Source organism: Stenella coeruleoalba, assembly GCF_951394435.1.
Source record: "Stenella coeruleoalba genome assembly, chromosome: 3".
NCBI classification, from domain to species: Eukaryota; Metazoa; Chordata; class Mammalia; order Artiodactyla; family Delphinidae; genus Stenella; species Stenella coeruleoalba.
The window spans coordinates 50,597,879-50,615,838 of NC_137148.1; the positions used below are offsets into that span (position 1 = coordinate 50,597,879).

At 35.4% G+C, this 17,960-nt stretch overlaps 1 protein-coding gene across 3 annotated transcripts in view; it reads left to right on the forward strand.

The window, feature by feature from the left end:
- RNF180 (ring finger protein 180) overlaps window positions 1–17,960 on the forward strand; it is a 278,435-nt gene that overhangs the window by 52,272 nt on the left and 208,203 nt on the right. For 2 of the 3 annotated variants that reach the window (XR_013827826.1, XM_079918560.1), the window contains exons 3-5: window positions 8,364–8,459; window positions 10,078–11,034; window positions 13,876–13,911. Coding sequence is in view for 2 of the 3 variants with exons in the window: in XM_079918560.1 (XP_079774686.1) it covers window positions 8,364–8,459; window positions 10,078–11,034; window positions 13,876–13,911 (1,089 nt within the window). In the remaining variant the exon portion in view is untranslated. The remainder of the gene's footprint in view (window positions 1–8,363; window positions 8,460–10,077; window positions 11,035–13,875; window positions 13,912–17,960) is intronic. The other variant, XM_079918561.1, reaches the window with a different exon arrangement.

Here is a 17,960-nt window from a genome sequence, read left to right on the forward strand (position 1 = left end):
GTAAGATAAAATATAATAAAGTTATTAAAATAAAAAAGAATTATTAAGAAAAAAAACACGGACGGATAGAACCCTAGGACAAATGGTGGATGCAAAGCTATACAGACAAAATCTCACACAGAAGCATACACATACACACTCAAAAAAGATGAAAAGGGGAAAAAAATCATAAATCTTGCTCTCAAAGTCCACCTCCTCAATTTGGGATGATTCATTGTCTAAAGGAGGGAGGGAGGGAGGGAGGGAAGGAAGGAAGGAAAGAAGATACAGTAAAATAAAATAAGTTATTAAAATAAAAAATAATTATTAAAAAAAATGGACGGATAGAACCCTAGGACAAATGGTGGAAGCAAAGCTATACAGACAAAATCTCACACAGAAGCATACACATACACACTCACAAAAAGAGGAAAAGGAAAAAATCATAAATCTTGCTCTCAAAGTCCACCTCCTCAATTTGGGATGATTTGCTGTCTTCATGTATTCCACAGATGCAGGGTACATCAAGTTGATTGTGGAGCTTTAATCCGTGGCTTCTGAGGCTGCTGGGAGAGATTCCCCTTTCTCTTCTTTGTTCCACACCTCCCGGGGTTCAGCTTTGGATTTGGCCCCGCCTCTGCGTTTTGGTCGCCGGAGGGCGTCTGTTCTTCACTCAGACAGGACAGGGTTAAAGGAGCAGCTGCTTCAGGAACTCTGGCTCACTCAGGCCGGGGTGGGTGGGCCTGCGGCTGCAGAGGCCAGCATGACGTTGCACCAGCCTGAGGCTCGCCATGCGTTCTCCCGGGGAAGTTGTCCCTGGATCCCGGGACCCTGGCAGTGGGGGGCTGCACAGGCTCCCCGGAAGAGGGGTGTGGATAGTGACCTGTAGTCGCACACAGGCTTCTTGGTGGCAGCAGCAGCCTTAGCGTCTCATGCGCGTCTCTGGGGTCCGCGCTTTTAGCCGCGGCTCGCGCCTGTCTCTGGAGCTCCTTTAAGCAGCGCTCTTAATCCCCTCTCCTCGCGCACCAAGAAACAAAGAGGGAAGTAAAAGTCTCTTGCCTCTTCGGCAGGTCCAGACTTTTCCCTGGACTCCCTCCCGGCTAGCCGTGGTGCACTAACCCCTTCAGGCTGTGTTCACGCCGCCAACCACAGTCCTCTCGCTGCGCTCCGACCAAAGCCCAACCCTCAGCTCGCAGCCCTGCCTGCCCTGGCGGGGGAGCAGACAAGCCTCTCGGGCTGGTGAGTGCGGGTCGGCACCGATCCTCTGTGCGGGAATCTCCCCGCTTTGCCCTCTGCACCCCTGTGGCTGCGCTCTCCTTCGCGGCTCCCAAGATTTCCCCCTCCGCCACTCGCAGTCTCCGCCTGCGAAGAGGCTTGTAGTGTGTGGAAACCTTTCCTCCTTCACAGCTCCCTCCCACTGGTGCAGGTCCCGTCCCTATCCTTTTGTCTCTGTTTATTCTTTTGCCCTACCCAGGTACGTGGGGAGTTTCTTGCCTTTTGGGAGGTCTGAGGTCTTCTGCCAGCGTTCAGTAGGTGTTCTGTAGGAGTTGTTCCACGTGTAGATGTATTTCTGGTGTATCTGTGGGGAGGAAGGTGATCTCTGCGTCTTACTCTTCCGCCATCTTCCCCCTCTCTGATGTTCTATATTCTTACTGAGTTTCTGTCTACTTGTAATACAACTTTTTAAGACAAATGCTGATATTTCCAACTATAATTATGCGTTTGTCCATTTTCTTTTTAAGTTCTGTCAGCTTTTACTTCAAGTATTTTGACATTTGCTATTTGGTGAATACATATTTACAATTGTTATGTATTCCTGATGAATTGACTCCTTTTTATAATTATGAAAAGTTTCTTTTTTATCCCTGACAATATTCCTTGTCCTGAAATCTACTTTGATATTAATAGCAACTCTAGCTTTCCTTTGATTTATGTTAGCATGATAAAAATTTTTATCCTTTAAATTCCAAACCTATGGGTGCCTTTATATTAAAAATGAATTTCTTGTATATGATGTATAGTTTGGTCTTTGTCATCCAGTCTAATATCCTCCGATTTGTAATTGGAGTATTTAGATCATTACATTTAATGTGAGTATAAATATGTTTGAGCTTAAATGTAACATCTTATTTATTCCCTATTTGTCTCATGTTCTGTTTTCTGTTTTTCTTTTACTGCATTTTTGGATTAAGTTATTTTCAGGATTCCTTTTATGTCTGTTGACTTTTTAGGGTACTGTTTTTCCCTTAGTGGTTGATCTTTGGTTTACAACATGCATCCGTAATTTATCAAAGTCTTCCTTTAAATTATATTATGCCATACCACATATAGAGTGAGAATCTTACTCAGTATGCTTTCATTTCTCATTTCCTATTGTTGTCTTCAGATATTTTATTTTTGCATTTAAAACTCCACAGTATATTTTTAACTAACTTTAACAAACTTTTAACTTTTAACAAATTTTTAACAAACTTTGCTTTAACAAGTAAGCTGTCCTTTAAAGAAAATTAAAAGGAAAAAAATAAATTTTACATTTACCATTTGAGGATCACTTTACTCAGTTGTGTTGATCCAAGTTTCATTTGATGAAATTTTTCTTGTACCTGAAGAACTTCCTTTGCCATGTCTTATAGTTCAAGTTTACTGATGATAAATTCTTTTAGGATTTGTTCCTATGAAAAAGTCTTTATTTCACCTTCATTTATAACATTTTTTATACAGTAAAATTACTCTTTGGTATACAGTTCCCTGGATTTTGACAAATGAATAGGGTTGATTATACATAACTACAATCAAGATACAGAACAGTTACATTATTCCCTAAATTCTCTCATGCTCACCCTTCATATTCAATCCTTTCCTCCCTCACCCAACCCTGACAATTACTGATCTCTTCTCTATCCTCATAGTTTTATAATGCTGGCTTGCCTTGTTGAAGAGGGACAGCAACTTCAACAAGCCTATAATTTCTCTGCCTTCCCCTGGATCCTAGTTCAGACTACCTCCTGGGTCGATAGATGTATATTTAGCTCCGTGATGAAGGGTTCTAGTTTCTCTGATATATACCCACATAATCAAGATCAGAGACAGTGAAACTGGCATGAGTTTCAGTTCATCCTCATCAGTACCATCTTTTCCTTTCTGTCCCCTACTTTACATCCAACTTCCTTTCCTGACTGCCTCAGGCACTGCATTTTTGGATCTTAGGGGTTTGGCCATCTCAGTGCTCCTGTCCCTTTTAGTTATAGTTTTGCGTCCAGCATTGTATTCCTGCCACTCTCAGGGATTTGAGGGTTTTGTTGTTGCTGTTCATCAGTGCTCTAAGGGTCACAATGTGTATTGTCCTTCCGCTAGTAGTTTAAGGCTTTTGTTTATTTGGGGAGACAAGGAGAAAGGATCTGGACAGAGTTTTATCCATTTCCCTCAGTGGCTGCTATTCCTCTCCCCCAGGCCTGTACCATGTTGGATTTTTGTTTGGATACCAAACACTGTAAATTTCATGTTGTGGAGTGTTATTCTTTGTTTTATTCCTTTAAAGGCTTTTGTATTTTGTTCTGCCTAATACTTGTTTTTAGATAATTTTGATAATTTAGAAGCTTATTTTTAGGTTCTTTAGGGCAGGTTTAGAGTAGTCCTTATTCTAAGGCTAATTTAGTCCCACTTTTATGGAATGACCCTTTGGGTCACTACTGAATGCTTCATTATTTAATGGTTCTTTTTCCATCAGGCTGGTTGGAACATAATGTTTCCTGGCCCTGTGTGAGCTCTTGGAATTATTTGGCTTATAGCCTCTCTAATTGTTCTTTCCCCTGTACAGGTGTTCTTAGCACAGTCTCCTGGAGTTTTGCTCTAAGCATGACCATATTGGACTTTGATCAAAGACTCAAGGGGAAACCATATACAAATTTCTGGAACTTTAAAAAAAATCTTTTTCTTGGGTACTGTGTCCTGCAGATTTTAGTTTGCCTTAAGCTCCAAAACATCTGATTCTTGTTTCCTCAAGTCAGAAAATTGACCAGACTCTGTTGGGGTTCCTTCTTCATGTGTACTGTATTCTGTTAATTGCCTCCAGGAAGAAAGTCTGGATAACTGTAGATTCAATTAATTTATTTCTCTCAGAAGTCAGTATTTTACTGCCTGTTGTCCCACTGTTTTGAAAATAGTTGTTTGTTACATTTTGTCCAGTTTCCTAGTTGTTTGTGGTAGGAAGTTAGTTCTGAACTCCTATTTCTTCATGGCCCTAAGTGGAATTCCAAAAGTCATTGTTATCTTTTTTCTCCTGTTTGTAAGATACCTAGTTTTTCTTGATGCACTCTTTTGTCATTGAATTTCAGCAATTTTATTAAGAGCCATGGTTTCCTTTGTGTTTACACTGTTTGAGGATCCCTGAGCTTCTTGAACCTGTAGGCCTTTGGAAAATTTGGCCATGATTTATTCTATTGTTCTGTCTTTTCTCCATTTACCTGTATGTTAGACTATTTGATGTTTCCCAAAAGTCACTGAGATTTTGCTCATTGATTTCCACACTTTTTTTCTTTCTATGCTTGGTTTTTTTTCATTATTTTTTATTTTATATGTTCAGGTTTTCTTCTGCAGTGTCTAATTTGCAGTTAAGTGAAATTTTTAATTTCAGAAAAGTTTTTCCTCTAGATATATCATTCATTTGGTATTAAGACAATTTATCTTTTCATTATACTCATGTTTTTCTTTTAATACTTGAAAATGTTTGTCACAGCTGGTTTAATGTCTGTTTATGCAATAATATCCACTTTGGGGCGGTATATTTCTATTGATCAGTTTTTCTCCTGGTTGTGGGTCACATGTTTGGTGTCTGTGGGGTTTTTTTGTACATATCTAATAACTTTTCTTGTAGGTTGGACATTTAGATTTAACATTATTGAGTGTCTGGATATTATTGTCTTCCTTTAAAGGGTGTTTTAGCAGGCATATGAGTTATTTGTGATTGAAATTCATTCTTTGGAGGCTTATTTTTAAGATTTGCTAGGGTTGCTTTTTAGTACCCTTTACTCTTGGGCTAATTTAGCCCTACTTTTAAGGCAGAACTCTTCTGGAATCTCTCCTAAAGACCCCATAAGTTCATTGAGATCTTTCTACTCTGGCTGCTTGGAACTTGAACATCTTCCCAGCCTTGCTGTGAGCGCTGTGTGAATAGTTATGTTTACAGCTCACTAGAAGATGTCTTTTCCTTGGTAAATTTTCTTTATCTGGTTCTCTGATATCTCACCCTACATATGTCCATATGGATATTCAACCAAAAATTTAGAGGAAGCACTATACAGATTTTTAGAACTTTTTTTCTATGTATAGGCCTCTCCTTGCCAGTACAGTGTCTTGCAAATTCTAGCTATTTAGCCTCTACAGACTCTGAGCTCCATCTTAAATCATCAAGGCTGCTGTACACTAATTGGGTTCCTCCTCCCCACACCAAGGTTCTAAAAGTTCCCCCAGGCAGAAATCCATGGTTATTTTTAGACTTATCTCATTTATTTTCCTTCTCTGAGGGATCACAGTCCTGTGCTTTCTTTTGTCTAATGTCTTAAAATAATACTTTAATATATTTTGCCTAGTTTTATCAGTTTTAATAGTGAGAGCATGTCTAATACCACTTACTCCAGTATTGCCAGAACTAGAAGTAATCAATGTATTTTATTTTTATTTACATCAATTTTTAAATAAATATTTTATTATATAAGTGTAATTTAATATATTCTCCCATTAAAACACTTACGGAAAAGTTAGTTTCCTTTTAATAACTTTCCTAATCTTAGGCTTCTTTCGTTCTTCAAATCTAGCCAGTGATATCAACTTGGTACACAGCCTGTAAGGTACCTATTCTATCCATTTATATACATATGTTTCCATAGAAAAGTTTTAATATTGGTTTTCTTTAGGTTGTATATGCTTTTAGTATCGTAGTTCAGAGTATATTTAGTTCTCTTTCACTTGATTTAAAAACAACAGTGTGTGTTAGAGGTGTACCTTATTATTAAAACAAATCTATTTCATATTCTTTATATGTTGATATAGTTAATATATTAAATAATGTAATATTTTTATGTGGTAATATTTTCAGCAAGAATAGAGATTGGTCCTTCGTAGCTCATCTTCTGGACATATTGCAAATGCTTTCCATTTTTTTCCAGGCCTTTCCAGCCACATTTTCAGAAATTTTGCCCTATTTCTCTCTGCCCCAAGTACTCCTCTTGCCTGGAGACAGACAGACTTCACATCCACCCCTAATAGTTGCCCAGGGCCCTTTTTTGCTTCTATTTTCCACAGCTTTGGCATGGGCCGTTCTTTGTGTTGTTCTCATCTGTTATATACTTGAATACAGTATGCTCTTGTTTCCCTCATTAATCTCTCAAAGGTTCCTTACAATTTTTGGTCCATTGAAATCTCCCCGTCCATATTTTCCCATTCATCTATTGATTCCTTTTTTTGAAAAATATTTTGTAGGTTCTGTGGTTTGATAGGGAGTATAGGCTGGAAGATGTACTCACTTCGCTATCTTAAAACCAAGAATTACATTTCTCTCTGCCTGAATTTTTGCTGTATCATTTTATCATAATCTAGAATAAGATTAAACCTTTGTATGTTTGCCTAACACTCTTGTGAATAGACATGTATTAGGGAGCAGTAAGATGTTTGAGCTAGAGAGTATTCCTAGCATCTCCTCTTCTGTTCCTAACTTTACTTCTGTTCAGTAATATCCTCTTCATATTGCCATGCATTTTCCTGGCCCTCATTATTCTTGTATTGACATGGGAAGTTCTATTTGTTAACCAGAATTGGAGTTTAGGCATCATGAATAAAACTGTAAAGTTTCTCTTTGGGCAACTATAAACCCTTCCCAACAGATTTTCTATTTGCCATTGAAATATTTTCAACCCATGTTGCAGATTTTTAAAACATTAGAATTGGAAATTTTTAAACCTTTTAACAAAAGTTTTCTTTCACCATTATAATCTTGAATTTGGTTTAGCACTAATTATTATTTTGGTATATAAGATACTGCTGTATACAATACACAAAATAATGAAATGTGATCTAACCTATAACAGTAGCTCAAGTCTCTTCCACTTTTAATTTATATTTTGATGTTTTGGGCTCCTGACCAAAGTTAGATTAACATGACTTCTTTATAGATCTTTCCAATATGTAAATAAATTACACTGAAACTTTTTGTCTATACTGGGCAACAATTTAGTACCTTAGGATCTACTGATGGAGGAGAAAAATGATGTAAGGTCCAGAGGAACCACTTGGGATATTAAACAAAAATTCTGGGTGATCCTGGCTCTAAGTCACAATCTAATGTAGATTTTTCAGTGAAAATTTCTTAAAGAGATTCAGTCCTTTTTCATTCATAGTACTGTGAATACAAACTTCTAAGTCATGCTTAATAATTTCCTTGTTGTTTGTTACTTTGTTATAACCTGATTATAGTAACTAGTAGTGCAACCACTTTGGAAATATAAAAGAGAACTGTTCTTTGGCAGCTTGCAGAGCTACTTCTGTTTAAAATCTGATCCTGGGAATGGATATATGGACAGGAGCCTACCCTTGTGCTGTTCTTGTCAATCAGCCCTTTCTGTCATTTCACAGAATGAAATTCTGTAGACCCAGAAGGGACCTGAGCAGTTATGTAGCAGTGTTTTACGGGAAAAGAAACAGAGAGCCAGAGAGGTAAAGCAGCTGTCCTACCATCACAGAGGTAGTAAAGAACCACATATCTTCACCCTGGCCTGCCCTGAATTTTTTTGACATGTTGAGAAGTCATCGTGTCTCAACTATATATCACATTTATTTCTACTTCAAAAGGCTAAAATTGTCTCTTTTTGAAATTTTTGTTGTACTTACACAGCTGAAATTTAGTCAAAGCCTTTCTAGCTCCCTGTACAATTATTCCTCTTCTCCCATTCTCTTAAACTTTTCTTGGGCATCTTGATAGAGAATACAGCAACTCCTTTATTCTGTCATTAGAATCCAGACAGAATCAGAGATTGAAGGCTGGGGAAAGTTGTCATGAATGGTAGTATTTTTACTCACACATAGAAGAAATAGGGCACCAGATTTGTCCATTCAGTAACTTTCTGCTCAATTTTAAATTTAATTTGATGAACTCAATGAAATGGAGGAATCTTTTTTTTTTTTTGGTCAATTTAAACGTGGCTATTCCCTGAAGAAAACACCTTTTCTTTCTGGGTTTGTCTCTTTGGCAATGGGAGTAAGGAGAGGAGGGCAGCATGTATTTCCTTCCTATCTAAAATTGAAAGTATTTTTTTGTGTTTTACTCAAATATGAATTTTGTGTAATAAATTTTGAACTAGTCATGACTAATATCATGCATTTTGATATAACAGGATAGACATGATTCAGCTGATGATCAAAATATTTGTCATGTGTGGCATATGGATGTAGAAGCCCTTCCAGAATGGATACACTGCCTAATACAAAAAGTAAGTTCCATAGTTTTTGAGTAAAATTAGGAATATACTACCTTCAGAAAGTTTTTGTCCTCATTTTAGAGCTATTTTTCTTGGATGCATTGTTTCAAGAGACATGAAAGGGTGTGTAACTTGATTACACTTACTGGTTTCTTATTACTGGAGTGCTCTGAGTACTTTTATACCTCAGACTTTGCACTTGGTATTTCCCCTTCCTGGAATTCTCTTCCCACAACTACTCACCTGTTTCTTCATTTCCTTAGGTCTTTATTCTCAGTGAGGCATTGCCTAGTCAGTCTATCAGCTGCCACTCCCCACTATTACCACTCTCAACACTTCCCTTCTCCCTTCTCTACTTTATATACCTATCTATGTTTTACACACACATTATAAGTGATATATAGAACTTTAAATATGCTTAAGTATATATGACATATATAAATTATTATACACATTCATATACACATCCACATATGCATATATATACACACACACACAAAGGGCTTACTGATCTTGTTAGTTACCTAGCTCCTCTACTAGAATAAAACTCCATGAAGTCAGAAGTTTTTGTATTTTGTTCATTATGTACTATATCCCCAGCACCTAGAACAGTACCTATTGAGTGAATGAAATATCCTATGTGTCTCATTACACAAATGTAAAATAAACTGGAAAATTAATGACTCTTATTGGCACAATCAGTATCAAAAAAACACACTTTTAAGGATCCTTAATGAAATATTATGAGTAGGAATTCATCTTGTCAGTGTGGCATCATTATTTCTCATAATTCAAAAAAGCTAAGTATTAGAAAAGTATAAGTAATATGATTTTTGGAACAATATAGTTGCCTTTCTCCACTGACTAGCTTACTTTTTTTGTTAAAGAATAACATTAGCTAGATATCCCTTGCATCCATTCTCACATTGTAATGATTTCCTGGGAAAATGCCAGTGCACTGCTTATTAGTGTCCTGAACTTTAGAAAATGTATTAGGACACTGTAGATGTCCTACTATCTCTGTTGAAAAGATAACTTTAAGTTAGTTCATTATTAATTTGTAATCTGAGTATAGAAAATGAAATAACTGATTAATGCAACCAATATCTTTTGGTTGTATGTAAAAAGGCAGGAAGAGCTTTATTCTGTTGGCTGGGTAAAGTTCCCTCCCACAGTGCTTGGTATGCAAGAAGTGTATCAAAACAGACACTTTTCTGTGAGATTTTACTTGCAAATTAAGCTCTGTAGACTGATTTGCTTCCTGGTTCCATAGTGTATTTTTCTTTTCATTAGTTCACACTGTATCCATATTCAGCCTATTGTTTAAGAGACTTTTAGAATTCTTAGGAGTGTCGTTTAGATGGGTGTGATGTGCAATATGTTATCATTCTAGACCTTTGGAGCTTCTTATCTCTATTTATTGGAAGGCTTGTTTCCATCTAGTAGACTGTTTTGTCTACTAATCAGAAAACAGAATGCTGGCCTTTTCTGTGGCATAGAAAACTTTCATGTGGTCGGCTTTAAAAAACAAACAAACAAACAATAAAACCACAAACAAAAAAACAGCTCACATTCTCTTTGGTTACTTTACAAAGAAAGAATTGTTTTTATTTTCCTTTATTACCTGTAGGCCCAGTGGACAGTTGGAAAACTGAATTGCCCTTTCTGTGGGGCCCGTTTAGGGGGCTTTAATTTTGTCAGCACTCCAAAATGTTCCTGTGGCCAGCTTGCAGCTGTACATCTCTCCAAAAGCCGGACCGATTATCAGCCAACACGGTCAGGCCGACTAATGAGACCCTCGCTGAAATACTTGTCACATCCTAGAGTTCAGTCAGGTTGTGACAAGGAAACTCTGCTGAGAGGTGACGCCTCCAAAAACAGAAATCACGGGCTTTTAAACATGGCCCAAAATAATAATGGCCCTGGAAGATTAACGGAAGCACTCTGCCTGGAGGTACGGTCAACGTATTTCAAGATGAAGAACGAAAAACTGCTCTTCAAAGCAGATCCAAAATGTCAGCTTCTTGTTCCGCAGCTTGTGACTGGCAGATGCACTACGAAAGCTTTTCATAGAAAATCACATAGCTTGGATCTGGACATCAGTGAGAAACTGACTTTATTACCCACTTTATATGAAATCCATAGTAAGACTACTGTGTATCCCAGGCTAAATGAAACGCAGCCTATTGACCTTTCGGGCTTGCCTTTAGAATCGAGTAAAAATAACCGTTCCTTTCAGATTTCATCCAGTTTTGATCCTAATATGCTGCTGCAAAGATTTTCAGTGACTCCCCGTGAGACCCAGACACAAAGAGGAGGAGAATTTCAGTGTGGTCTAGAAGCTTCTGCAGTGTACTCTGGCCATGCTAGTTCTAACAACCTGACTTTCCTGATGGACCTGCCCTCAGCTGGCAGGGGCACACTGGAGGCCCCAGACCAGGAAGAGCACCTCTCTCCTCTGGACTTCCTGCACTCAGGCAGTTTTTCATTGGGTGCCATTAATCAGAGGCTCAGTAAGAGAGAAAAGAGCAAGCTGAAGACTCTGAGACGGAAACAACGAAGGCATGAAAGATGGCTGCAGAAGCAGGTAATTTTTAAAAGAGTTTACTAAAAATTCTGTTTTATAAATGTCAGCCTTTGGGGAGAGGAGCTAACTTTGAATTACCTATATTATAAAAACTTGATTTGAGTGATTTTTGAAATGACATTTCTCCCAAGTGAACTTAATGATCATGTAGCTCTATTATAACTGACATGTATAACCATGTCTCTGTGCTTACGCATGTTCAGAAAATGCCCTTTTGTGAAGTTTTTCCCAATTTTGCTAATATTTTATAGGAACATTCATCTCATGATATTGAGACTAGGTTGTCATACACATTTTAAATATATTCATGTTAGGGTTGTTTTGCAGTGCTGTTTTTTCAGGTTAAATTGAAACAAAAATGTTTCCCTAAGTAAATCCAATGTAGTGACAAATTCATTCACTTTCATTACATTTAGTTTAAATGGATATTTTCAAGGAGCCCTGTTTAATTATGTGCCCACATTAGCCAGATATGGTTAACTGTGCTAAATTGTGAAAATTATCTAAAGGATAATTGACCCTTACTGTAATTTTATAGGAGAGGGTGTTTCTCTGTGGTTTGAACTCCTATACCTATAATGATACGTTCAGGGGTGGGGTGTGTGAAGGAAACCAATATTAGGCACTGAGGAAACCAATTAAAACCAGTGGATGAGGTGCTTATGAAAATTTAGAAGTTTGAGGACCAGCTTATTTCTGTATAAACTATTTTTGCAAATTGCCTTCATTATTTGGTCATAATAGATAGCAGTTCTTATTAATTAGTATATTGAATATTAACAGTGTCCTCAGGGCTAAAATACAGAAAGCTACAACTTTACATAATAGTTCATTCTTAGTTAAGCAAACTCATTATTGTTTATGATTCTAGTCATGGACTGAATAAAATAAAATTACTGCATTAAGTGCCTCAATCATGTTAGGTATTTTTCATCTTTTGGTTAGATAGTATAAGTAATTGTTTTTGTATTTTTGACTGGTTTCTGAGAAAAGCATTTCAATTTGGTTTCTTTGCAAGTGATGGTGTAATGTGACATCAAAGCATATACTGTAGGATGTAAAAAAGAATATGTTTTAGCACCATTATAATATACTTTATAGTTTAACTTATCAAAACTGTAAAATTCAAAAATTTTATTGAAAATTTGACTTAAATCTAGATAAATTGGAGACGATCATATGTTAAGTGAACAGAACAAATACCTTAAAAACAATGTGGAGGGTTCTAAAATAATTCTCTTAACAAATAGAGAGTTCAAAGAAGTATGAAAATTATACTTGTTCTGTGCTGTAAATATGCAAATAACATTTTTACAATTTTCAAAATGTGTATAATTCTTAAGCTAGGTACTTCTGAAAACCTGTTATATTTTTAATCATTTTCTAGCATAGGAACACTCTTTTTCACACAGTTGAAAGCAAAGTAAGACCAAAATTAATGGTCCTCTTTTTTTTTTTTGATAAGGTTGCTTTTATTCATTCAAACACATGTGATTTAACCAATCTGTTTAGCTAACTGATCGAAGTGAATGAGTCTTAGTCAGACCTGTGACAAGTCAGTACAGGAATGATATGGTGGGATCCTAATAGGTTTGGTTGATTGCACAGAAGCTACAGGCAAACAAATGCCCAATGTGTCCTTAGCAAAGAAAATCTAAAAGCAGGTAGCAGCATAGAAATGACATGAATTCACAGTGTGAGTACACACTGTGGTTTGAGTCAGAAGGAAGAAGAATTTTTAATAGTTTTACTAATTCAAGGAAAAGGATAAGTCCTAGGAAGAGTTGATATTTGAGAAAAATTAATGGCTTATCTATTCAGCTTGTTTAATGTTTAATAAAGATTAGTTGATTCTAAAACAGATATCAGATATCTGTTTTGTATATCATGCCTTTGGGTAATGACTTCCAAACAGATCCTGCCCCTTTTTTAATGAGAAAGATATGCATACAAGATATAAAGAAAAAGTTACCTATTATTAATGGTAATCTTTTTAAAGTTTAAAATAATTGGTTGGGATATCTAGATTTCTGACTTTCATTTGATATTTAAAATTTTTTTGTGTGTAAACTAGACATCTTTCTGTGGCAGATACCATGATAGAAAATGTTAATGATGCTACAAAAAGTTACTTAAATTTTTGAAGTTTAGGGATGTAAATGAGATTATTGTTAAAGCAGAAACTACAGCCAGTTTTCAGTGTTTTTGTTCAGCAAATGTTAATTGAGCATCTACTTTGGGGAAAGAGTGCTGAGCAAACCCTTTTTTTATTCAACACAGTCTTTTCGGTTTTGGTTTTCTTTTTTAATTATCATGCAATAAAGTTCATTTATTCTTGGCATACAGCATTATAATTTAAACATATGTATAGATTCATATAACAACCACCACAGTGGGGGTCCAGAACAGTTCCATCAGCCCCACCCCAAATTTGCCTTGTGCCTTTATAATTGTGCCATGATTATATCTTTATAATCACACCCTTGTCCCATGCCTAATTCCTGAAGACCACTGATCTGTTCTCCATTACTTTAGTTTGTCTTTTTGATAATTTTATAAAATAATGTAATGTTATAAAATTAGAACACATAGTATGTAATGTTTTGAGACTGGCTTCTTTACTCAGCATAATTACCTGTGAGATTCATCCAAGTTGTTGCATATATCTCTAGTTTGTTATTCTTATTCTTTAATAGTATTCCATTGTATGAATGAACCACAGTTTATTCATTTACTTGTTGAACAGAGGTAGGTTATTCCAGGTTTTGGCAGTTATGAATAGAGCTGTTATAAACATTCATGTACAGGTTTTTGTGTGAACCTAAGCTTTCATTTCTCTAGGGTAAATGTCCAGGAGTGGGATTGCTGGATCATATGGTAAGTAACTGTCAAATTGTTTTTCTGAATGGCTGTACTATTTTGTATTCCAAGCAGCAATGTATGAGAGTTCCTTTTGCAGTGTATCCTCACAAACACCTAGTACTCTTAAAATATTGACATTAATAGATACATAATGGTATCACATTTTGGTTTTAGTTTGCATTTCCCTAATGACATTTCCCTAATGATGTTCACCATTTTTCAAGTGCTTATTTTGCCATTTATATATATTGTTTAGTGAAGTATCTTTTCAAATCTTTTAGTCATTTTCTTAATTGGGTTGTGTTCTTTGTGTTGAATTTTGAAAGTTCTTTATATACTTTGGATGTATGTCCTTCATTGAGTATGTGATTTGTAAAGATTATCTCCCAGTCTGTAGCTTGTACTTTTATTCTCTCAGAAAGAATTTTTTTTTCCTATAGAAGAAACATTTAATTTTGATGAAGTCTAGTTTCTCAAATTTATTTTTAATGGATCGTGTTTTTGGTGTCCTAAGAACTCTTTGCCTAACCCTAGGTTATGAAGATTTTCTCCTATGGTTTCTTATAAAAGTTATATAGTTTTAAATTTTATATTGAGAATTATGACTCATTTTGAGTTTTTTTTTAATAAGGTGTGCGATTTAGGCTGAGGTCCCTTGTTTTGCATAGAGATGCTTGATTGTTCCAGAACTATTTGTTGAAAACACTGTCCTTTCTCCGTTGAAATCCTTTTTCAGCTTTGTCAGAAATCAACTGGCTCTATATGTGTGGTCTTTTTCTGGACTCTGTATTCTGTTCAGTTTATTTCTCTGTCTCTCCCTTTGCCAATAGACCTCTTTCTTGTTTATTGTAGCTTTAAACTAAGTCATTAAAATAGGGTACTGAGATTCCACCAACTTTATTTTTCATTTTCAAAATTGTTTTATTCTAGTTCCTTTGCCTTTCCATATAAAATTTAGAATCAACATTTTTATCTTTACAAAAAATAGATCAACTTGGGGAGAACCAAAATCTTTACTGTGTTTATTTTTCCAGTCCATGAACATGATATGTCTCTCCTTTTATTTAGGTCTTTGATTTCTTTCATCAGTATTTTGCAGTTTTCAGCATTCAGAATGTGTGCATATACTGTTAGATTTATACCTAAGTATTTACTTTTTCTGTTATTGTTAGTTTAAAAAATTGTTTTGATTTATAATTGTATTTCGCTAGCTTACAGAAGCATAATTGATTTTGTTTTGACTTTATATCTTGTGCTGTTGATAGTACAGATCTTTGACATCTCTTGTCAGATTTATCCCTAAGTATTTATATTTTTATACTGTTGGTAAATAGTATTATTTTATTAAATCTTAATTTCCATTTGTTCATGAATAATATATAGAAATACAATTGATTTTTGGTGTTGATCTTATATCTTACAGCCTTTCTAATTTTACCTATCAGGAATAGCAGGGGTTTTGTAGATTTCACTGGGTTTTCTACTTAGATGATCATGTCTGCAAATAAAAACAGTCTTACTTCTTCCTTTCCAATTTGATTATTTTTTGTGTGTGTTATTGAGTGAGCTAGATCATCTAGTAGAGTGTTGAGTAGAAGTGATGAGAGCAGGTATCCTTGTCTTTTTCCTGATGTTAGGAGGAAAGCACTCAGTCTTTCACCATTAAGTATTATGTTAGGTATGGGTTTTAGGTAGATGCCCTTTATCAGGCTGAGGAAGTTTTTTCTATTCCTAGTTTGTGGAAATTTTTATCATGAGTGGATGTTGAATTTTGTTAAATGCTTTTTCTGTATCAACTGATATGATTATGTGTTTTTAATGTGAATATTAAGTGATTAGCAGATATTGAGCCAGTGTTTCATTCCCACAGTAAATACTTTGTTATGTTGTATTTTTATTTCTGTATATTGCTGGATACTACTTGCCAGTATTTTTTGAGCGTTTTTTTAGTTTCTTTGTTTTTTTGCCTCTGTACATGAAGGATATTATCCTGATGCTTACTCTATTTTTGTACAGTGTTTTTCTGATTTGATAGCATGGTAGTGCTGGCCTTATAAAATGAATTAAGAATTGTTCTTTCCTGTTGTGTTTTATGGAAAATATTGTGAAGAATTAATATTACTTTTTCTTAAATATTTGGTAATGAAACTACCTGGGCCTGGAGGTTTTGGGGGTGGGGGTGGGTGAAAGAGGTGAATTTAACTATGAATTCAGTTTCTTTAATGTTTATAGGACAATTCAGGTTGTCTATTTCATATTGGATAATTTTGGTAGTTGTTTTCAATGAATTATCTAAGTTGTTGAAAATATGTGTGTAGAATGTTCATAGCATTCCCTTATTATCCCTTTAATGTCTGTTGGGTCTGTAATGATATCCCCTTTTCAATCCTGATAATAGCAATTTGTGTCTCATCTCTTCTTCTCTCCCCCGCTCCCCTCCCCTCTTGCTTTTAGTTTTGCTAGAGGTTTATCAATTTTACTGATCTTTTCAAAGAACCAGCTTTTGATTTCAATTATTTTTTTCTATTTTTGTTTTCAAAGTCATTGATTTCTGGTCTTACTTTTATTACTGACTTCCTTCTGCTTGCTTTGACTTTATTTTCCTTTCTCTTATAAAATATTTTTAATGGGAGAAACTTAAGTTTTCGATTGGAAATCCTTTTTTATCTCATCTAAGCATTTATTGCTATAAATTTCCCTTTAGTTACTGCATGAGCTACAACCCATGACTTTAATGTTGTGTTTTTAATTCAGTTCAAACTGTTTTCTAATTTCCTTTGAGACTTTTGTTGGCCCACGTAGTTTGTCTAAGTGGCTAGTATAATCATGCAAAGACTGAAATATTAGCATTCTGAGGAAATTTTAAAACTTCATCCTGTGGAAGAATATTTCTTCCTCTGGATTGAGAGAATGTAAAGCTGCCACTAGTATAGCTGTATAATATTTTAAAATAATTCTATTTAAACATTTTGTTTGTCCTGCTGTGTTGACATTTCTTAACCTTGAGCTTATTTAATACGAATAAAAGAAAATGTCTCTTTAAAACCCACAGGAAACTATTGTGAAAAGAGTTTACCTTACATTTCTGTGGCATGTTGTGCATGAAAATATAAAATAATTGACCAAGTATCATGGTTTTTAATAAATCAATGAACCATCTACAATGATTATATTGCATTGTTCTGAGTTAACTAAATGAGTTAAGACTACTTGTATTATTATGAGTGTGTGATTTAGGCACTGAGGAGAATAGAGGTCAATAAATTATATTAAAGACCTACTCATGTGTGTTTACCTAGAGAAGATATGCATTTTCCACAAAGGCATAAGTTTCATTTTCCTGGATTTGCACATAGGGATAATTTTTCACAGATTTTGAAGGAGTCCACTTAATCTTTTATCACTTGATTCATCATGTTGAAATCATACACAAATCATATTCTAAATATATTTTTGGTTATCTTTTTAAAATAAAATTTTTGTGCTTCTGAATCATAATAGTAATTCATGTATTGAACAGTTATTCCCCATTTGTTCTGTTTCTAAAGAAGAAAATTAATGGTTTATTGAAATAAAAAGCTTCAGTAATGAAAATAACTAAAATTTTAATTAGATAACACATTTTACTGGAATTTTCCATTGTGTGTGTATATATATACACACACACAAGCACCCATCACACACAATTCTTTATCTGTTCACCTCTTGATGGACACTTAGGTTGCTTTCATATCTTGGCTGTAGTATATATGCTGCTGTGAAGATTGGGGTGTGTGTATCTTTTTGAATTAGTGGTTTTGTTTTCTTCAGATATGTACCCAAGAATGGAATTGCTGGTTCATATGGTAGTTTTATTTTTAGTTTTTTGAGAAACCTCCATACTGTTTTCCATGGTGCCTGCACCAATTTTCATTCCCAGCAGCAGTGCACTGAGGGTTCCCTTTTTTTTTTTTTTTTTTGCGGTACGCGGGCCTCTCACTGTTGTGGCCTCTCCCGTTGCGGAGCACAGGCTCTGGACGCGCAGGCTCAGCGGCCATGGCTCATGGGCCCAGCCGCTCCGCAGC